At 35.7% G+C, this 24,272-nt stretch overlaps 1 protein-coding gene across 2 annotated transcripts in view; it reads right to left on the reverse strand.

The window, feature by feature from the left end:
- Positions 1-24,272, reverse strand: part of CEP85L (centrosomal protein 85 like) — a 134,480-nt gene that overhangs the window by 89,633 nt on the left and 20,575 nt on the right. Inside the window, exon 3 of one of the 2 annotated variants that reach the window (XM_053913847.2) lies at positions 11,567-11,674. The exons of the other annotated variant lie outside the window; for it this stretch is intronic. Coding sequence (XP_053769822.1) covers positions 11,567-11,674 — 108 coding nt within the window. The remainder of the gene's footprint in view (positions 1-11,566; positions 11,675-24,272) is intronic. 2 annotated transcript variants of the gene reach the window in all.

Raw genomic sequence — 24,272 nt, forward strand, 5'->3', positions numbered from 1 at the left:
GGCAATCAGTCTTTTTACATTCAAACCCTGGCTCTACCATTGAGTAGTCACATGTGCCTAACAAGTTACTTAACCTCCTTGCCTCAAGGCCACTTCATCTACGAAGTGGAGCGAGGATTCAACAAAATAACACGCATAAAGGACTCAGAAGAACTCCCACCACAAAGTAAGATGTTAGTTATTATGACACCACCAAAGAGAAGCAAAAAACAAATGTTATTTCCAATATAACAAAGGCTAAATATCTAGACTACACAAAGAACTAAAAAAAAACCCCACTAATATATTAATATTTAAAATATGCACACATATAAATGATTACATGTAAATGCATACTTATTCAAAAGCAGAGAGATGGTCAGAAAGAATACACTCAAACTTAATAAACAAAGGTAACCCGTGCATACAGGAACAGAAAAAGATTGATGCCTTCACATTTTACTCTATACAATGTCTCGTTTTAATTTCTTTCCAGAGTCAAACTTCTGCTAAGATGTTTTGTTTGTGACCTCAAAGAGTCTGAAATATCTCAAAGAATAGCGACCAACATATGAATAATATATCAGGTGACCGACTGTCTCACTTTCCATGTCACAGCTGAAACCTCTGAAAGCAGAGGCCCCAGTCTTCGCTGCTCCTTACATCTGAGAATGTGCTACTTTCTTGTCTTTGCTAGCTCAATGTTTTCCCAATAGAGAAAAACAACCGGCTAGTTAGTATTTACTTGTACAAATCCGAAAACCATTCAAGCTCTAGCATACAAAAGCGGTTCCCTGGGATCAACAGCCCTACTGCAGGAGAGTGTGATTCAGGTGAAGTAGAGAGGGGCCCAGGGAATAACACTTTTTAATAAGTGACTCTGCTGTTCTATTCACTATGACATTTTTCCACCTGGGTCTGATTTTAGTTCTGAAGCCTTCAAACTTAAATATCCTAATTTCAACCACCATCAACCTCTGAGTTCTAATGTAAAACCTGATTTCCTGTGAATTCAGAATTCACTACCGTCAAAACTAAGAATCAAGACTTAGTCGATTCACATACATGTGCACATGCATACAACATGAATGAATGAACAAGGGATTAAATATCTGACAGCATGAATATTTGAAAAAAGGAGTATTATATCATAGAGATGGGTCCAGATATTGGTTTTAACAATTTTAATATTTTAAAAATGTTATCTTACCCTAATGAAACACAGTCAATTAGAAGTCGATGCAATGCAGTTCCTAATGTATTTTATTATCCCGTCTAATTGTAGCCACAAATCCCAAATGCAAATTATTACAATGGCATCTAGCCCACACCTACGAAACAAGCAGGAAACCTGAAACCAGCAAAGGGTACTTCTTTTAAAAAGCAGGGGAGGGAGGTGGGTTTGGCTAGGGTGGGGTAGAGGGGTGGAGAGAAAATGCAGACAACTGTAATTGAATAAAAATAAAAACCAGAGGTAGGGTTTACAGCACTCACAGAGAGCACAGGAAGAGCTAATGCTTTCAGGCAGATTTCAGCTTGGAAGGGAAAAATATAACAGGACATGCTGTAACCTGACAATGCAAGTGAATTATATTTAAGAGAACATTCTGAATTCTGAAGAAAATCCCAACCTTCTATTTTACTCTCATGTTATTCTTTCTTGGCAATGCATGAACACATGGATTCTATCTTCTCTATTTTTTAGGGACAGTATATCTCTCTGCTCTATCCTTCTTAAAACAAGAAGAAATTAAATTCAAAAGGCCACACCCTCCAAACCAATATTATAACAATATAAATCATGAATCTTTACAGTTAAAAAGAAAGTGGTCAGGAAACTATGCAACTGGGTATCAAAATATTCTGATTTTATATGTAACAGCTTAATGTATTCATCAGTCAATATTAAATATTATATTTTATATTTTTAAACAAACATGTTAACTCTAACCCAAAGTCAATAATTCAATTTTATGCACCATGATGCTTTTTTCCCCTTCCTGCTAATGCCAGGATCATATCATATGAGGGAAAAAAACATTTTTTAATGCTACATGTAACCCCATCCCTTTTACAAATAAAAACATATGATGAACATTACTAAGCATTCGCCACATTTTTGGGTAAGTATTTTAAAATATTCAAAACTGCGTTGTGGTAAGAAAAGGGCAACATGCAGAATCTGGACAACTCAAGCAAAGACTGTCCGAGGAATGTACATATACCAGGCACTGTGCAGGTGGAAGGGGCAATGCAAACGTCTCATCCACAATGAAAGTACGAAGACGGCGTCCCCCTGAGGTTTACAGTGTGGCTGTTCCACGCACAGCTGCAGAGCAGGACTAACCTTTATCACAAGGAAACTACAAAACACCAGACAACCAGGAGTGAGGCGGAGAAAAGGCAGACTATTCATAAAAAGACTCTCAGAACGACAGCCAGCTGCTCAACAGCAGTAATGGAATCCAGAACACAGTGAAATAACCTCAAAGAGTTAAGAGTAAATCCTGGCACCAAAAAACTGTTTTGAAAGGTACGTTATCTTTCAAGATTGAGGGCAAAATATATTTTCAGCTAAGCAAAAACAAAGTGTTTCACCAACAGACTCACTAAAAGAACTACTAAAATCCCCTTAGTTTGTCATAGGAAGAAAAAAAGCCCTGAATAGCAAAAAGGGATGAATTTTTTAAGTAAAATTGAAATTAAATTTAAAAAAACCTTAGGACAATGATTGCATAAATCAATAAAAAACAATACCTAATCTGTACATTTTAAAAAAGATAAAACCAAAATATTTGACAATTAAATATAAAACTCAAAAAAAAGGGTAGATCAGCAATACAAAGTTTAAAGGTCCTTTATTTGTGAGAAAAGGAAAAAGATTCTAACCACTATAATAGATATTCAAATTAGAGATGCATATTATAATTCCTATACTAACAACTAAAAGAGTAAGGAGAGCTGGTACAATGTACTGACACCAGAAAAAGAATAAAGTTGGACCCCTACCTTATGCCATCCGCAAGCATTAACCCCAAATGACACACAGGCCTAAATATAAAACTCTTAGAAAAACCATAGGTGTAAAGCTTCATGTCAGGCAGTGGTTTCTTAAATACAGCACCAAAAGCCCAATTACCAACAGAAAAAAAAGTCAGACATCATCCAAAATTTTTTAATTTTTGCTTCAAATGAGACCATCAAGGCAGTAAAAAGACAAGCCACAGAATGGAAAAAAATTGTTGTGAATCATGTACCTGATAGGGACATGTAGAGAGGATTCTTACAACTCAGTAATAAAAACACAAATGATCCAATATAAAAATGGGTGCAGAATTTGAATAGATATTTTTCCAAAGAAGATACGCAAATGGTCTTATTAAAACGTATAAAAAAGATGTTCAACATCATTGAGTCATCAGGGAAATGCAAATTAAAACCACAATGAGTTTCCATACCACGTCACACACACTAGGATGGCTATCACCCAAATGAAAGATAATGTGCTGGCAAAGATACAAAGAAATCAAACTGCTCATACAATGCTGCTGGAAATGCAAAATGATGCCCCTGCTTAGGAAACAGTGTGGCAGTTCCTCAAAAAGATTAAACATGAGTTACTATATGACTGAACAATTGCACTCCTAGGTATAAACTTATGAGAAATAAAAACATATTCATAGAGGCATTATTCTTAATAGCCAAAGGTCAAAACAACCCAAATGTCCATCAATCGATGAACAAATAAATAAAATGTGGTATTATACAAACAAGAGAAGATAATATATGGCCATAAAAAGATGTGAAGTACTAATACATACTACAACATGGATGAATCTTGACAAGATTACAGTAAGTGAAAATCCGTTGGTCACTAAGGACCACATGCTAGATGATCCTATTTATATGAAATGCCCAGAAAAAGCCATCTATAGAGACAGAAAAGGTAGCGGTTACTTAGGGCTGGAAGGAAAGACGGGGAGTGACAGCTAATGGATTTCTTTTAGGGAGGCTAAAAATATCCTAAAACTGGGTTGTGGTAATACACACGCAATTCTGAGAATATATTAAAAAGCATTAAATTGTATACTGTAAATGGGTGAATTGTATGGTATGTGAAGTACATCTCAAACAAAGATGTATTTTAAAAAGATAGGTAGAGTTTATCATTTCTAGTAGACTAGAAAAAAACAGCATGAGAGTCAATTTAAAGAAGGCAAGATGAAAAAATTTGAGAAAGCAGAAAAAGTATACAACATGATTTTTTAAATGCATCAAAATATAACAATCATCATAGTGAGTGAAAATCCACTCAAAAAGCAAGGTTTTCCAAATAATTTTTTAATCCAGCTAAATATTGACAAAAGATACCCCTAAAATATTAGGTCCTATTTTAGCGTTATTGTATCTTCAGAGTCTGAGAATGACTGCAAAAAAATTCATACAAAAACAACTGTTAAGAACATTAGGAAAACTGTGCATCTGGTATCATTATCATTAAAAAGGCATGCTTTCCTGATTTTATCTTTACGTTTTAAAAGATAGTGAGAACTTCTGCGTCCTAAGAGCCAAATGTATGGCCTATTAGCAATTGTACATGATAGCACTAGTATGCAATTCTGTGCAAATCTTGGTTCTCATTTTGTTACTGTCTAATCATTATCACCATGTTGTCTTGACTATTTTATTTTTGAAGTAGCATTTGAAGTAGCAAATGAAGTAGCATTTTCTGAAGCTACTTGAAATTGCATTAACCCCCCCAAAATAAATAAATAAGCGAGTTCTCAAGTTACTTATTTAAAATAATTATAGAAGTCTATCATTCACATATTAGACAGTTCTGAAGCCCTTTCTGTGCACTGTCCCTAAGCAACCATTCACAAAAAACCTAAGAAACTTCTTTCTATAAGCTTATATAAACCAAGAGGAAAAGCTGGGTTTTTTTAAAGGGCATTTATAAACTGCAGCTACATTACTGGCAATTTAATTAAAGGACAACCTGAGGTATGGCTTTAAGAGGTCAGCAGTTCAATGCAGAACTCATTTTAAAAGCTGGTCAGTAAAAACAGGCCTTTTCTTTATTTACACAAAAACTTAAATATTTTTTTTCTTCAATAACTTTTAAAATTTCATACAACTGTACCACTTTCTGGATATCTCCCACTAATTTCAATTTAAGATTAAGTATCATCAGGCATTTACTTACAAAAAGCCATGTTATTTCTCTTATCTATAAAAATTTTCACAATCAAATTATAACCTCATTTCTTAAATTATAGCATGTGATTTTTGAAAATGCAAATTTCCTCAGAAACAAAATTGTGACTTAACGACTGAAGAGACATGAAATTATTCAGTCCTCTATCTGCAAGTCCGAGGAGGTGCAGGGTCATTAACCTCTTCCCGACACCCATGGCTGTGTGACTGAAGAGCCTTTCTAGGTCAGAGCACATGGGCTCACCACAGGTCTCTAAGATGAAGTGAATCAGCTCAGTATGGCCAGGTACAGGCATTCACACTCTAGCAGGCAAGAAGTAAAATGACAGAAAAAACCTGAGGGGCCCTGACTGGTGTGGCTCCGTGGGTTGGGTGCCCTCCCACAAGCCGAAAGGTGGAGCTTCATTCCAGGTCAGGGTGCCTGGCTGGGTTGCAGGCCTGGTCTCAGGTGGGGGGCATGTGAGAGGCAATCAATCAATGGTTCCCTGGCATATCAACGTTTCTCTCCCTCCCTTTCTCCCTCCCTTCCCCTCTCTAAAAGTAAGTAAATAAAATCTTTTTTTTTTAAGGGAAAAAAGAAAGTGAAGGAATAAATGAATGGATGGATGGATGGACGGACAGATGGAGGTGGGAGGGAGGGAGGATGGATAACACTGAAGGTAAAGACAAGGTCCATAAACAAACAAAATAACCTCCAACAACTTTAATTTCTACAAACTTAATAGAGCTATAAAACTCATTTCATTTTAAGCAATAATGTACATTACCAAAAAATAAGTAGAGATAGAGGGTAAATTAAAAGGGTTATTTGGCTTGTAGGAAACATGAATCATAATTATTCTGAATATTACTTTAAAATTATTTGATTTCACAAGCAAAAAAAAAGAGTGTTCTGTGCATGCATAAACTCTGACCTACTCCATATGCAAATGAAGAAGTTTAAATAAATTACTTGACAAAATACAAATCTCAAAATAACATGACCTAAACGATCCTACACTACACCTCCTGGAGCTGTCTCCCTTCTGAGTAGTTATTTAACATAGTAGGGCTAAGAGAAGGGCTTTGGACTGAGACCTGAAGAATTTCTCAGCTCCACCACTGGAACAGCTGTATAATCCGGGGTATGTTATTTACATGCTGAGTCTTAATTTTTCATCAGTAAAATGAAGATAATTATATTTTCCCTCAGAAGGATTTCTATTTAAATCATGTATAAAGTATAAAACCTCATACTGCAAAAATTTATGGTAGATATTTTTATTAAGTAAAAGCCAACTGACCAACTAATCCACTCTAGTATCTGGAAGTCATGTTATTTAAGTATCCATTACCAGAGTCCTTCAAGTTTCAAAGCTTCGAAGTTGCAAAAATATAATACTATTCACCAATGATCTGACTGCTAATAAAGTAAAGTAAGGACAACAGGTTAGAGAACAGTCTAAATATCATTTACTTTACCTATAAAATGGGTATATAATTGTATCTAACATCTGATTTTTGAATTAACTCTAACAATCATGTAAGGCTCTTATCCTCATGCCTTGTACATAGTAAATGCTCAATAAATATTACAATTATTATAATTAAAAGCTCTCAGCTTACTTAAAAATATTACCAAGGGTCTGAGGGTAAGCAGAGAATAACTGAAATAAGATTGTTATGTGTTGTAATTTGTAATTGTATAAATTTGATGTTGTGTATATGTGAGTTCACCATTTTACCTTATTTTTACTGTGCATTTTCATAGGTGAAATTTTCTATTGAAAAAAGGAAAAAATGGATTAAGAACAAGAGGATATTTTACAATAAGATGAGGTATTTTTAAAAAACCATTTGGCAAAATAAACAAATAAAACCTAATCAGTGTAATACTCAAGCAAAGAGAGAACCCTGGGAAATTTTTATGAAGCTCCCAGAAAACTGACACTGGTGAAAGCTATGTGAATAGACTAAAAGCCACTGAATTGTACACTTTAAATGGATGAACTGTATGTATGTAAATGAAGAAAACTGTTCAAAAAGAATGTATGGTTTTGTCTCCTAAACATCTCCCGAATTATCTCATTTCCTCCTTTTCCACTGCTTCTTTTCATGACGAGTCACCACCGGTTGTTACTTCCAAGGAAGTGGTCTCCTGGCATCATCCGATTTTGCTCTCCTCTGATCCCTGCTCGGAATCTTCCTCCCTAGTCGCTGACCACAGATTCTCTCAGCTTAGACTACTCTCACCCTCCCCACCCCTTAGCCCTGCCAACTCCTGCTCACCTTTCTGGGTCGCAGCTTAAACATCACTGCTGCCAAGGGTCCTTCCCCTCATCCAGTGGGGCTTTAGGTATGTCCTGCTACCCTGTGTACCTCACTTCCCATACTGCTCATCGTATTTGATGACAATTATCTTTCCACTGGGCTTTATATATACAATGAACAGGGAAAATGTTTAATTCTAACCCCTAGTGCAGTACCTGACACATAACAGACACTCAATAAGTATTGGCTACATGAATAAATAAATGCTTGAACAAGTCCTTACCTTAAAAGGCCTTAGTTTCTTCATAAGATAAAAACAATGAACTAACTAGTAACTTTTCTGCTTTTTCTTCCTTTCTAATATATATTCACAGGATGACCTCGAAATTTATATTATTCAGTGGCCCTATTATTTCTTAGTAAAAACAAGTAATGAAGGTACAATTAAACTGAAGTTCATTTTTATCAGTTCCTCCTATTTGAAATAAATGAGGTTAATTAGATAAGAAAATTATCTCCAATACAAATTAGCAGTTGGGAATTATAAAAAAAAATATTTAACTCTATCTGTACCTTTTTTAAGTGAAATATATAAATATGCTTGAAAATTAGTCCAAATAGACTGTTAGAAGCTACATTTAGAACTCGAATTTTAACAGATAAAAGAACTGCCTGTGAGCCTGCCTCTCTGGGGCCATGTGATACAGGAGAGGGTGCCTGTGCCATGGAAGGCTTCAAGGCCAAGCCTAAGCAATTTTTTGGTCTCAGGGTCTTAGTCTCTCAGTTTCCTCTTCCCTCTCCCTTAATCACTCAACTCTAGCACCACATCTAGGTTATGCCCTACTCAACACGTGCTGCATATTTCAAAAACAACTCCCTCTCAAACTAATCTCTGGGGCAACAACAGCTATTTACATGGCCTCCAGGTCTTGGCAAAGAAAAGCCTAAGAAGAAACCGGTGATCTGCTGGTGCAGCTTATGTTACAATTTGGTAGGCTTGCGGATGCGTCCAAGCCTCATGTCACGGATCTATTTCCTACCAACCTGGAACTTGACACTCCACGAACAAATTACCACAGCTAAAAAAGTGATGCTGCTAATGTTAGCGTCTCAACTTCTTGTTAAATGTAAAAATCTCACACCCTTATTTAGCACTATTTTAAATCTCAAAATACCACAGCTAAAAGCAATTCACTCAGTGGCAATTCAGAACACTGTTCTGTCAAGTCCCATCCCTGCTGAGATTCTGATGTAATTCTCTCCTCCGTTTTGCTCTTTCCAATTCTGCAGTTCTTGAAACACAGCAATGATTCAATAAGTATTTATTAAGTGAAAAATGAATGAACCTCTAAAAGCTGGAGGTTAGAGAAGAAAGGAAAGGTATCTCTATACAATGGTCACTTATAAAACTGGATATTGGTAATTCACAGTGCATTTATATTCTGTGTTAAGTCACTCAATACTCATGGATGAATTTTAAATTTTTAAAGAATTAAAATAAAACGCAACATTAAAATGAAAAAGAATGCAGGTTATTTTTCAGATGATTCATAGGAGGCTTTGAGGATTTATCAGTGTCCAAAGAGCATCGCTTGGAGCTTCGGTTATAACCAACAGACAAACTAAAGAACAGGAAGGGCGGCAGGGGAGTAAGGGTCTAAGTAGACAGTACCATTATCTTCATTTAAGGTTTGATAACTTACTTCACAGATGTACTCTTTACTTACAGCTATATGCCACAGAATTTAACCAAAAATTATTCCATGTACTTTGATCTATATCCCGAAAATCGAATTTACATTTAATACATACAGGCAACCTATATTCAACCATAGTTGTATTACAGACAAAGAGAATTACTAAAATAAATAATTCAAAATTTACTATTACAGGTTAAATATTTGAATTATATAACATAAGCATAATATTATTTGCTAAGAGCAGTCAAACTTTAGAAGCTAGTAGCAAGACAGGCTCTTGTCCTCCTAAGCCCTAATTTCCAACCAGACTTTATAGAGAAAAGGCTGGTGTAATCCTACTCTTCTACCTGCTCACCTTCACGTGGGTACCTACTGGCACAGCCGCAGACTATGCTCTGAGACCCCTGGGGAATGCCCCCCCTTCCTAATTAGGTCTGTACCTCGGACCTCACAGGAGAATTCCTGCAGGAACTGCTGACATTACTCCTTCTCCCCATTTCCACCTGAGTGACAGAACTCCTAGAAATGACAAGAATCTGGTAATCTAAACTCTTCCCTGACCCAAACTTTACACCCCACCATACCCGCTCTAACTTTCTCTTTGCCAAAGGAACTGGGACAATCCCACTGCAGTGAAGCTCTCACCACCGTCAAAATGATAATAATACAGTTAAAGGCAGCTAACTAAAGTATTTTCTAGGTATGTTGTAAAACAAACTCAAATCACATTTGGCAATACGGGTGCAAACTCCATGTATAGCATTAGAAAGTAATGTAAGCCCAAGTCACGGTAATTCTCAGCTTGGAGTTACAGTACAAAGGACATGAACTTTTTAGGCTATTCTATAATATTTGGAATTTAATAAGGATAGATTTAATTTTATAAATAAGAAAAAATAAATACTATAGATCTATGGTTAGTAGATGACAAAGAGATTTATGTAACCAAAGGCTGAAGTATGTGAAGCACATCTGCCCGAGACCAATATGTAATAAGCTAATACACAGTACGTTTTAAAGCCGACATTACATTATAAATATCAACCTATTAGTTAGGTTCTAATACAAGGCTATTTTCAGTATTTGGTAATCCTCCACAATGGTGATTTCCTTGAGTCCTTTCCATTAAATAGATATGCCATGAAGCAAATCCAACAATGACAAAAAAATTATAAATCATAGGACTAGGGGCACTTACTAAAGAGAAGGCAAAGAACAAATAAAATAGCTCCCACAAAGTGGACCTCATGAGAACTTCGCAAAGCCATAAATTCAGGAAGGAAAACGTATACTAATTGGAATCAAGTGTTCCATAAGCAAACACATCAAACTTTCCTTCTAAACAGTTTCTAATAATCCTGCTAAAACTACTCCCTGTATTCAAAGATAACATTTTTAAATAACTGATTTTTAACAAGAATACACACACTTCACTTCTCCACACCATCAGTAATAAATGTAATCAAAATCATTCATTACCTTACCAATCACTACAATCATAATTCTGATTCATTTCCCACAGAAGCCCCGAATTTCTGTTATTTATTGTCAGTCTTCCAGAGTCCTGCTATTCCATCTTATTTTCTTCCACCCTTTCTTATAACCCTTATTCTTTCACAGAACTCTCGTCCTGTTTGTCCTTTGTCTTCAAACTCTGACACTGCATTGCCCATGGAGAGGAGCCTTTGCATACTACTACCTACTGTGATTATGCCTTAAACTCAATGGGTTTTTGTTCATTTGAATGTTCTGTACAGTGCTATGTCACACACCAGTAAAATTACTTGTTTCCTGTAGTAAAAAAATGGCAGGAAAATGAGTTGGAGTTCAATTTGAAGATAATGGCAAGAACTAATGGAAGACCAAAAAATAGGACATTTTCATATCAGCCCAATTGGAGAAAGTGTCAATCATGTATTTTATCCCTAAAAGATTTAGGAACTTGTATTTAATATTTAATGAATCATTCCAAGAGAAAAGCAGTGATTTTGCTACAGTTAAAACAAATAAACTTGTTTTAAATTCATTCAAAGAATAAGAGAGAAGGCAGTTTTCTAAACAGCAACAGAAAAGATGAGTAATCATATAATTACACACGGCAAGATCAAAGACTTTCTAGAGATTATGAAAAAGATACTATTATAGTCATATTCCCAGTGAGGTATTTTCAATCCTTCCAACAGTCATTACAAAAAAGCCGCATCCCCACTCAGACATAGTGTGGCCTAGTCTGGCTCTCTCTGGCTGAGGAAGGAAAATTCCCAGCTAGACCCAAATTAATACCATAATAGTCTATGAAGGTAGAAACAAGTGACCGTAAAAAAATTATTATTACTGCCCTGTCCAGGTGGATCAGTCCGTTGGCATGTCGTTCTGTACACTAAAGGGATGCAGGTTCAATCCCCAGTCAGGGCACATACCTAGGTTGTGGGTTTGATCCCCAGTCAGGGCGCATAGGGAGGAACCGATTGATGTTTCTCTCTCACATTGGTATCGATGTCTCTCTCTGTCTCCCCCTTCCTCTCTCTCTAAAATCAATAAACATATCCTCAGGTAAGGATTTAAATAAATAAATAGATAGGTTAATTAATTAATTAAGAAAGATTATGAGTACTGAATTCTAAGATAAAGCTTAAAAATACTAAAGTATTTATCTCTTGATCACAAGTAAATTTTAAGGGGTCATAAGACAGGAACAAAGTTTCTAAAAAGTATGATTTGCTTGAAGCAAACAAACTTTACAGCAACACTAAGAAAAGTCCCAGAGCATCCACTCTGCAGCTTTCAAATCCTCAGATCTGTTAGCCATCCCACATCATTCTCTTTTAAAAAACTTCATTTTTAAAGTTAATTGATAAGTGCCCTGGCCAGTGTGGCTCAGTGGTTGGAGCGTCCTCCCATAACTGAAGGATTGTGGGTTCCTTTCCGGCCCGGGCACACACCTAGGCTGCGGGCTCATCCCAGTATGGGTACGGGTCAGTGCGACCCCTGGTCCTGACCAGCACAGATCCCCCATCTGGGTGCCTACGCAGGCAACCAATCAATGCTTCTCTCACATCGATGTGTCTCTCTCCCCTTCTCTCTTCCTTCCTCTCTCTCTCTCTCTCTCTCTCTCTCTAAAAAAGCAAATGAAAATGTCCTCAGATGAAGATAAAAAAATTTTTTTAATTAAAAAGTTAATTCATGAGGACAAATAACTTGAACACATTTTGTTTAATTTCAAAGCAGTTCTCCTGCTTTATTTTCAACTTGACTTAGTTGAAATTACCCTCCAGCAATAATTTAATGCCTTTCTGTTTAACCGCATAGTCTGTAATAAAGAATGTTGTGGATTAAACTGTGCCCTATATAAACATACACTGAAATACTGACTGCTGGTACCTATAAATGTGATCTTATTTGGAAATAGGGTCTTTGCAGAAGTAATTGAGTTAAGATGGGATCATATTGGAACAGGGTGGGCACTAACTCCAGGGACCAGTGCACTTTAGCGGAGGGGGATCTGAAGACACAGAGGAGACACTGAGAAGTGGGCCATGTAAAAGAGGCAGAGATGAGAGCTATGATGCCACAAACCAAGGAATGCCAAGGATTGCTGGTACCACCAGAAGCCAGAAGAGGCAAGGAAGGAAGACTTGTCCCTAGAGCCTCTGAAGGCAGCATGGCCCTGACCATACCTTGATTTTGGACTTATAGTCTCCAAAACCATGGGAAAATACATTTCTGTTGCTTTAAGCCCCCCAGTGCTATGGCAGCCCTAGGAAATTAATACAGGGAGTATACGGGTTAACATTCTAAACCTGCTTTACTCGTATACTGAGAGCTGAACAAGTAAGTAAATGAACGGTAGACAGTGGGAGGTATCTCACTGTTGGAGAGGAAACTTGTAGATGGCAAGGTTAAAGAAGGCTAAAATGAGCTCTGCTGTACTGGATTAGAGCCGGAGACATCAGTATGAACTCATGTTTAGCTTAATACAGGCACTTATGGACAGACATAGCAGTCATTATAGATATTTATGTATATACAGTTCACTACAAATACTTACATAGCCTAGTTCTGTCCTCTGTAATGGCCTAGAAGCAGTGATACTCCAATAACAACAAGCACTCCCAGCACCTAGATCTTGGTTTCTAAATACCATACTCCAATAAAAGGAACCAGGGCTCTTTGGGGAAATGGCTGCTCTAGGGCTAGGATAGGCAAAATACAAGAGGAGCATGAAACACCTTACAGTATCCAAAAATAAGGCAGTACTCAAAAAACAAAAGGATGGGAGCAGAGTACAAAATGTCACAGAAGCCAATCTGAAAGAGTTTCCAATGGCCAAAGCTGGAATAATTCGAGCAACAAAATAAATATAATTGAGTGATAACTCCAAAGATAAAAGAAATATATATAGTCCATACTGATTATCAATAAATGACTGAATAAATAAATGAGGAAGAAGAGATGGATCTGTCATAAAAGAACTCCAAATAATATCTACAGATATTTTCTCCTCCAGGATGTAGAACTCAATACCCCCACTCTCATTTTCAGTCTGAGCTGGAGTTAGTGACTTGCTTCCAAAAAGTAGAGTATGGAAAGGGAAAAAGAGTCAGTTTTATAGTGAAGAAACCTGACAAATCCATCTTAGCGGAGTGATCAAGGTTACCATCACCACTGATGTCATATGAATATCATGTAGTCCCTAATCTGATATGAGCACTTCCATCTCTGTAGTATTATTCCCAAAAGGTATAGCCCTAGTCTAGTCATGAGAAAACATCACACAGATCCAGTGTGAAGAACGTTCTACAAAATGCCTAACTATCCTCCTCAAAACTGTTCAGGTGATAAAAAACAAGGGAAGAGTGAGAAACTGTGACAGACCAGAGGAGAGCAAGGAGACATGATAACTGAAGTAATGTGGTGTCCTCGGTAGGAACTAGGAACAGGAGGACTTCAATGGAAAAGCCGGTGAAATTCTAATAAAGTCTGAAGTTAAAATTAAAAAATAAACATGTATATACACAAGCCCATATTGATATGAGTAAATAAATGGAAGAGAAGGGATAAAAAATATCTTAAAGAATAATTTCAAATATGAAATTCAGATACTTCCTCTTCCAGGAGGTAGAGTTTAATCCTCCCCCTCTGACTTTCATTCAAAGAATAGAATAGAAAGAGGGAAAATAAGCCTTGGCTAGGTAGCTCCGTTGGTTAGAGCATCATCCCAATACAGCAACATTGCAGGTTTTGACAATTTTTCATATAAATTGACAGCTTACTCCCAAATGTGCCTGTTGCTGATTTAGGATTCAGCTCTTTGGGATCTGCTAAGAAAATTTCTTACTGTTCTGACTTACAGCTCCTAGAATGTTAGCTGTTTTCCCTGTTCTCCCTGTCATCATGGGTTGTTTTGTTTTGCTGAGTTTTTGTGGAATTTCAGAAAGAAACAAAATTAGGGGAGAGTATTCATTCAATCTGTTGCCTTGAAGTGGAAATTTGCTTGACTTTCTTTCCAGGTCAGTGAATATATATGGCTATCTCAGTATTTTAACTGGGTACAGGATAAAATATTTAAGCATTTCCCCATTGAGAGACACCTAAAGTTGTTTCTAATTTTTCACTAAACAGTGTTATGGTGGGCATTCTTGCACATGGTATCTTTGTTCACCTGTGTGTATTCTGAATGAAGAATATATACCTTTACACATGTTATTTATAAGTAATTTAACCCCTAGGTGTTTCACTTTTTCCACCACAGGGCTATTGTGAGGATTAAATGAGTTAACGTGTGTAAAGTGCCTATAACATAGTAACAGCTACACAGTTGTTACTTATCATTGTCATGTTGCCTTCTATAAAAGCTGAATATATGTACCAGTTATTACAGTACTACTTTTCCCATCTTCGCTCAGGCACTAAATATTACCATCTATTTGCGGGGGAAAGGAAGCAATTTCAATGGTAAAAAGCAACTTCTCACTGTCTAAGATGTTCATTTCACTATGACTGAGTTTGATTATCTTTTCAGTCTTTATTAGTCACTTGTATTTTTTCCAAGAATTGTTTCTTTGTATCTTTTATTCAAATAAGGTTTAAATTATGACACATTTTAAATTTTATAGGTGAAAAACTATTTTGGGACATTGTTCTTATTTGTAGGGGCTCTTTAAATAATATGAATATTATTTCCTTGTTTATATTACAAATATTTATTTTCAGTATGCCCCTATTTTTATCTTATCAATGTTCAAAATTTTGAATCTTTACTAAGTCAAATCTGTTTTGTGACTTGCTTAAGAATATTTCAAACCTAAGAATAAATTAATCTCAGAGATCCTAATACTTTTATGATTTTTAAAAAATCATTAGTTCTTTACTCTATTTCAAATTTAGTCTGCCTATAGTTTAGGGTCAGGATCAAATACCACTTTCTTCAGGCCTAATCTTTCCCTACTGTTTTGAAATGCTGACTTTGTATCATGTATTAAATTTCCAAACAAGCATGGGTTTTTAAAAGTACTTAGGTTGATATGGTTGCTAGAGAAATGCTACATATATAATAGAAATTCTAGGCATTTGTTCTATTATAATTTGTTATTTGGTTCATCTGTTGGAAACTGGCAGGAGGACTTTTACTCACTCTGTGTGTTCCTTCCTATACATGAAGAAATAGACCCCCATGACAGCCTACTTTACTCTTAAATGTCCAGGAGGCTAAGACCAGTTATAGACTTATTTTGATGGTTGTATCTCCTGGGAGAATAGGCCAATTGTAGGAGCCTCAGGTGATGTGGATTAGGTCCTATGTATCAATTCACATTAAAAATTATTTTTTAAAGAAATCCAATACAGAAAAGTTTAAAAAAGAGAGGAAAGTAAATCACAAGCATACATGTGATAACCCAGCTTTATTTTAAAACCTGTGTGTATGAGAATAAATGCACAGCAAAAATCCGGAAGAACATGCAACACACTAACCTTTGTGAGCTTTGATTAACAAAGCCGGGACTGGAAAGGAAGGAGTAACTTCACTTTCTGCTCAATTTAATTTTATAAAGGTTGACATTTTTCAAAGACCATAAATTTAATAATATTTGAAATACTAATTTACTTTTAAAGTTATGTTCATCTTTATGCTTTTTTAAATGTGAGCTTACTACCTTTTTAAAATTGAGGGGAATAGAAGAAATATATATAGTAGCTGACATTAAGGAAATGTCTTACAATCTTTTTTAGTTATCTTTTCCCTCTTCGTTTTTTATTTCATTTATGTAACAGAATTTCTAGTTCAAGATCACTGTCTGAGTTCACAAAATTATAATCTCTCCCTCCCATGACCCAATGGAATGACAGAAAAGTAATAAGGTACAAACTCATGACACTAAACAGCAAAGGACCATCAGCAACAGAAATTAGAACAAAATTTCAGAAGCTGGAAAATGAAGAAAACATTAGTTACTGAAGCAGGACAGAAGAACATACAGCATGTAAGACATGTATGGGAAATGTGGTACAGAGAGTTCATCTGCCTGGGGGACATCAAAGAGGCTCTAACCTCAGAAATATCAGGTACAAAAACTGGCTAAAAACATGAACCTTCACTGAAAGTCTATATATGTGTTGTTTTATTGAACAAAACTGAATGCATACCAGTCCTTAGTCTATGACACAAAATTTAATTTGTTTGGTTTCATTTTTATTTCCTTTCTGAAATCAACTTCTTTCTTTAGTGTATCAGTTTTCTCTTAAGGGACTTTGAAATTGACTTTCATAGTAATACACATAGAATACAATTCTAAAATGCCCTTTTGTATCAATCAAGTAGAAACTTCTACTACACAACTGTCAATATACCATATCAAGTTTATTCCAATGGCCCAAATATGAATGATAATACTTAAATTTACAATAAAGTCAGTAATTCTAAAAGCATTCATAAATTAAACAAAACTATACAGCATATAAACTCTTAAATTTAGGGGAGGTAAATAAGAAAATTAAAGAAACATGAGCACTATATATTTAAATTATTTTCATCTTTAATTTAACAAAAGAATATTTGTCTTTTAATTAATAGATTATTTTTTGGAATTCACATTCCTATTTATTTGCTCCTCCATCACCCTGTATATATTTCCTTTCTCCCTTGAGTTGTATGTTTTAAATAGTCAACTGGTATTAGATACAAGACCACACTGAAATTAATATTCTAAGAATTATAGATGCAAGCAAAGTTACAACTGATAGCAGTAGTTAAACAAGATTTTTGTTAATGGTCATTAAAAAATTATGGTGAGAAGATGGAAAAGACACCCCTCCTATATTTCTGACTAAGAACAACTTACAGTCTTCGGCATTATTATGTAAAACAAAGGTAAGACTTTGAAAGTTGGACAGAAGGCAGCAAACTGGCTAGGAATCCAGGACCCAGGAAACAAGACGGTGGTAACTTCCCTGGGTTTCCTTTTAGCCTCACATCTCCTAGAACTGATGCTGAAAAAATCAGCAACGCAAAGAAACCAAAAAGCACAGCCGAAGAAAGTCCCAGCAAGCCTGTTCTCCCTAGCCAATAGACCAAAAGAGAGGAAGCCTAACAAGACAAGAAAATTTCAGACAGTAACCACTCTTCTCCAGCCAACCATCAAGAAAAAACCGCAGCCTAAGTCCCCCCATGCCAACGAAAGCCAAGTGGGGAGCCTAGATTTCCAACCTTACCAATCTGCATCAAAATATCCCAGTAGCCCCACCAAGGTAGTGAAAAAGAAAACCAAGTTTGGGAACAGAACTTCCCCCTCTGTTTGTCAGCATGGAGTCCCCCCCCTCACCATGTACACACACTCAGGCTGTGTCAGAAGAGCCTAACAGTCTGGATTCACCATCACCCAGCAATAACAAGGCTGCCTACACATGCTGGCGTCAGCGATCACATGAAAAACCTAAACTTCCACCCACAACCTGCAGTAACAGGGTGCCTCCCTCCTAACATCTTGGGTATCAATGGAGGCCAAGCAGAGTACCTGAACTTCTGGCTCCACCTGGCAGTAAGGAAACAGTGTCTCTCCCTCCTTCATATGCCAAAACACTAGCTAACAAAACCAGCTAACAAAAAAGGTTAAAATATATAAATACACATTTATAATAATTTTATGTTCACTTATATGTAAATATATTGCCATTTATATTTATAAAACATGTAAAAATATATAAGTGTAGATAAACAAGTTATTATGTAGCAAATAAATTAAATCCAGAATTTAACAATACAAAATTCTCCAAGTTTCAATTGAAAAATCATGTCATAAAAAGAACTAGTAAGTTCTCAATTGAACAAAAAAAAGCAACAGATGCCAATACCAAAATTACAGAACAGTTACAATTCTCTGACAAGATTTTAAAGGAATCTTCATAAAACTACTGCAATGAACAATTACAAAAATGCTGAAAACAAATGACAAATGAGAAGGCATCAGCAAAAATATGTAAAACCCCAGTGAAAAAATAAAACATATAAAGTAAAACCAAAATAAAAATAGTAGCACTGAAAAATACAGTAATAGAAATGAAAAGCCCAGTGGATGGGCCCAACAACAGAACAGAGTAACCAAAGAAACATATCAGTGAACTGGGACAATAAATATTACCCCATGTGGACAACAAACAAAAAATAAAGGAAGAAAAGAAACAGAGTATCTGTCAGAGATATGAGGGCAATAAAAAAAGAATTATGGATTTGTGCCATCAGAGTCCTGGAAAAAGGAGAGAGACTAAGAAAGTACTCAAAGAAAATAATGGCTGAAAACTTCCCAAATTTGGCAAGAGACATAAACTTACAGACTCAAAAGGCTGTACAAACCCCAAACAGGATTAAACTGAAGAAATCCATCCAAAGACATTTGATATATAATTTCTGAAAAACTAAAAACAAAGAAAATATCTTTAAAGTAGCCAGTGAAAAATGACAGCAGATCTGTCATCAGAAACTATGGAAGCCAAGAAGAAGTGGCACTACCGTTTTCACATCCTGAAAGAAAAGAACGGTCAAACTAAAATCGTATACACAATGATTCAGGAATGAAGGGGAATCAAGATGCTCTCAGTTGAAAAACAACTAAGGTAATTCATCATATGCAGGTGTATCCCTCCCCCCAAAATGGCTGAGAAGTTCTCTAAACCAAAGGGAAATATTTAAGGGAAACTTGAAACATCACAAGAGAAGGAATAAGAAAGTAAGTAAAAATATGAGTAAATGCAATAGGCTATTTTCTCTCGAATTTCTTAAATTGTGTGACAGTTGAATAAAAATTATAACATTGTGTGACATGGTTATAAATATATGTATATAAATATTTGAAGCAATTTTGCTATAAATGGAGGGTAAAGGGATGTAAAAGGAGATAAGTTTCCTATACTCTACTCAACTCAAACTGTTAAAATAAGTTATATACATATAAATTATATATATTACATAAATATATTATAGATAATGTAAAGTATTATATAATGTAATACCTTGAACAGCTGATGGAAACACTATGCACAGATACGCTTAAAAATACTATAGATAAAACCAAGTGGAACTGAAAAATGTTCAAGTAACCCACAGGAAAGCAAGAAAATAAAAACAGAAACAAAGAAAGCAAACAGAAAACTTAATAATTACGTTAATTGTAAATGGTCTACATATACCAATAAAAAGATAGAGACTGGCAGAATGGGTTAAAAACGGACTCAAGTGAATGCTGTTAGAAGTAACTTCAAATATAATGATACAGACAAGTTCAAAGTAAAAGAAGACAAAACATATACCATTTAAACATAAACAAAAGAAAGCAGGTGTGGCTGTATAAATAACGGACATCAGTACAAGGAAAATTACCAGAGACAGGAGAGGGACTTTATATAATAAAATAACAGCTAATCCAGCAATACATAGCAACCCTAAATGTGAATGCATCAAACAAAAGAGCTACATTTGTGAATCAAAACTTTATCAAAATAAAGAACAATACACAACTCCCAAATTATAGGTGGGACCTTTATAAATTCCTCTCTCAACAATTTGAACAACTAGAAAGAACACAGAAAAACTCAATTCAAGATGGAGCCATAGGTAAACATGCTTCGCCTCCTCACACAACCACACTTTACAATACCACCCAAAACTGTCAGAAAATTCAGCTCTTTGGAAGTTCAACAAGCAAGGATTTAAAGAAGCCATATTCATCCAGATGGGTATGTGGGGCAGAGAGGTGCAGAGATATGGTGTGGTAGAGAGAGGAAGCCATGGTGGAACAGGTGGTCCCACATGTACAGGTGGTGGATTCGGAGGGATGTCTGGGGAACAGGCGGTCCCAGCCCCAGGTCAGACTGCACAGCCCAGGGTTCCAGTGCCTCAAGAAGATAAATCCCCATAACTTCTGGCTATAAAAACCAGTGGGGACTAGGGCAGTGAAAGAAACTGCAGTATTTTCAGTAGATTCCACCTATAGGGACAGTGTAGACTTAGAACATACACAGACATACCCCCTCTGGGATTCAGCTCCAGGCAACAGCTGGAAAGGCACCAGTTGTATATGGGGAATAAAGGAAGTGACTGGAAACAGGGTGAGTGCTGGGCTCTCCAGAAACCAGTCAGTGGCATGTCCCCTCTAAGAGCTCTCCCCACACAGAGCTGCAAAGAGGTGAAGCAGGTTGCCCCACCCTAGCAATGATCTAAGGCTCTGTCCCACACAATTTACAGGTGCCTTTTCTACAATAGGCCATGCTACTAAGACAGGGAGTGAAAGCAGCTCTACTTGATACACAGAAATACACAGGGAGACTGCCAAATTGAGGAGACAAAGAAATAGGGCCCAAATGAAAGAACAGAACAAAACCCCAGAAAGAGAACTAAATGAAACGGAGATAACCAACCTATCAGATACACAGTTCAAAACACTGGTGATCAGGATGCTCAAAGAACTCATTGAGTACAGCAACAACAAAAAGGAAGAAATAAAAGGTAATGCCAAGTAAAATAAAGAAAAATCTAGAGGGAACCAACAGTGAAGGGGATGAAGCCAAGAATCAGATCAATGATTTGGAACATAAGCAAGAAAAAAACCATCAACCAGAACAGCAAGAAGAAATAAGACTTCAAAAAAAAAAAATGAGGCTAATGTAAGGAGCCTCTGGGACATCTCCAAATGTCCCAACATCCAAATCATAGGGATGCCAGAGGAGAAGAGAAAGAGCAAGAAACTGAAAACGTATTTGAAATAATAATGAAAGAAAACTTTCCTAATTTGATGAAGGAAATAGACATACAAATCTAGGAAGCACAGACAGTCCCAAATAAATTGGACCCAAAGAGGAACACACCAAGACACATCTTAATTAAAATGCCAAAGGTTAAAGATAAAGAGAGAATTTTACAAGCAGCAAGAGAAAAGCAGAGAGTTATATATAAAGGAGTTCCCTGTCAGCTGATTTCTCAAAAGAAACTTTGCAGGTGAGAAGGGACTAGCAAGAAGTATTTAAAGTGATGAAAAGCAAGGACCTACAACCTAGATTACTGAATCCAGCAAAGCTACCATTTAGAATGGAAGGGCAGATAAAGTGCTTCCCCAACAAGGTAAAGCTAAAGGAGTTCATCATCATCAAGCCCTTACTATATGAAATGTTAAAGGCATGTATTTAAGAAAAAGATGATCAAAACTTTGAACATTAAAATGGCAACAAATTCATAACTATCAACAACTGAACCTAAAAAAACAAGCTAAGCAAACAACCAGAACAGAAATAGAATCACAGGTATGGAAATCATTTGGGCAGTTATCAGCTGGGAGGAAAAGGGGGGAGAATAGGGGAAAAGGGGCAGGGATTAAGAAGCATAATTGGTAGATACAAAATAGAAGAATGTTAAGAATAGTACAGGAAATGGAAAAGCAGAGAGCTTATGTGCACGACCCATGGACATAAACTAAGGGGAGATTGCTGGAGGGAATGGGAGTACCAGGCAGAGGGGGCAAAGGGTGAAAAATTGGGACAACTGGAATAGCATAATCAATAAACTATATATTTTTTAAAATATATAGAAAAACTCAACAACACCATCAACAAACAGGATCTCATACACATTCTTTTCAAGTGCCCACAGAATGTATAGCAAATAGACTATATGTTGGGACTGAAATCAAACCTCAAGAAATTTAAAAGAATTGAAATTAATGTGTGTTTCTGACCACAATGAACTCAAACTCGAAATTACAGAAAGACAACAGGAAAATCTCAGAACACTTCAAAACTAAACAAGGAACTACTATCGGAGGATCAAAGAGAAAGTCTCTAGCTAAATTTTAAAAAATGCAATGAACTGAATGAAAATGAAAACAAATTATCAAAATTTGTGGGACACAGCAAAGCAGGGCTGAGAAATTTATGGCACTAAATCATACATATCAAAAGAAGAAATTTTTTGTTGCAAATCAATAATCTAATCTCCTACCTTAAAACTTAAAAAAGAGCAAAATAAACCAAAGTAGAAATAACATAATAAACAGTTAAAATCAGAAAAAAAGAGAAAATTAACAAAACAAAGACCTGATTCTTTGCAAATGTCAATAAAATTGACGAACTGCTACCAAAACCACAAAATGCAAAAGGAAAGATGACACAAAATACCAGTACCAGAAATGAAACAGGATTTCACCTCAGAGACTGCAGACATCAAGGGAAAAAGGTAACGCTATGAACAACTCTACACACATAAATTTGACAACTTAAACAAAGTGGACTACTTCCCCCATTTCCCCCAAAAAACTACCACTCATCCAACTTTAAAGAGATCATTTGAATGGCCCTATAACTATTAAGGAAATTGGATTATTTAAAATCTATGAAAAAAGAAATCTCTAGGACCAGATGGTTTCACTAAAGAATTCTACCAAACACTCAAGAAATAACAACACTACTCTATACAATCTCTTCCAGAAAATAGGAGGGAACACTTTCCAATTCATTGTATAAAGCTAGTATTATACTGATATCAAAACAAGACAAGTCAGTACCCCCGAGAGAAAACTAAAGACCAATATCCCGTATGGATACACAACAAAAAATCCTTTATAAAATATTAACACAAAGAATTTAGCAATATGTAAAAAGAATTATACATTATGATCAAGTGGAGTAGAAAGCTGACTCGAGTTGAAAAATCAAGGAATGAAATTGACTACCATGTGAACAACTAAAAAAGTATATCATATATCAATTGATAAAGAAAAAGCATTTGCAAAATCCAACACTCATTCATTATTTTAAACACTCTAAGCAAAGTAGGACAGAAGGGGAACTTCCTCAAATTGATAAATGGTATTTACAAAATACCTACAGCTAATAGCTCGTATACGGCCACTGAACGGTAGAAGAATGAATTTTTTTTATCTGTAAGATCAGAAAAAACACAAGGATATCTACTCCTACTACTCATACTCAGCAATGTGCTGGATGTCCTACCCACTGCAGTAAGTAAAGGAAATAAAAGGCACACAGATTGGAAAGAAAAACATCCTTATTTACAGATGACATAACTGCCTACAGAGAAAATCCCAAGCAATCTACCAAAAAACTCCTAGACCTAAAGAGTTCAGCAATATCACAAAATACAAGATAAACATATAAAAATCAATTGTATTTCTATGTTATAACAATTAACTCATTGACACCAAAATTGGAACTATAACACCATCTACAACAACTCCCCCAAAATGAAATACTTAAGTATAAATCTAACAAAGCATGTACAGGACATATATGCTGAAAACTATACAACACTGATGAATTCAATTAAAATCTAAATAAATGGAGAAACATACCATGTTAATGAATGAAAGACTCAACAGAATAAAAATGTCAATTCTCCCCAAAAGTAGATACAATCAACACAATTCCTATTAAAATCCCAGCAAAATATTTTGTAGATATAGACAAAATCATTCTAAAACATATGTAGAAAACAAAGGAACCAGAATAGCTAAAACAAGTTTGAAAAAAGTTAAGGTGGGAATAATTACTCTACCTGATTTTAAGATTTATTAGGCAGAGAAAATGAACCTCAATCTAAGCCTCACACCATGCATAAAAGACAGCAGG

This window comes from Desmodus rotundus, chromosome 11 (assembly GCF_022682495.2).
Source record: "Desmodus rotundus isolate HL8 chromosome 11, HLdesRot8A.1, whole genome shotgun sequence".
NCBI classification, from domain to species: Eukaryota; Metazoa; Chordata; class Mammalia; order Chiroptera; family Phyllostomidae; genus Desmodus; species Desmodus rotundus.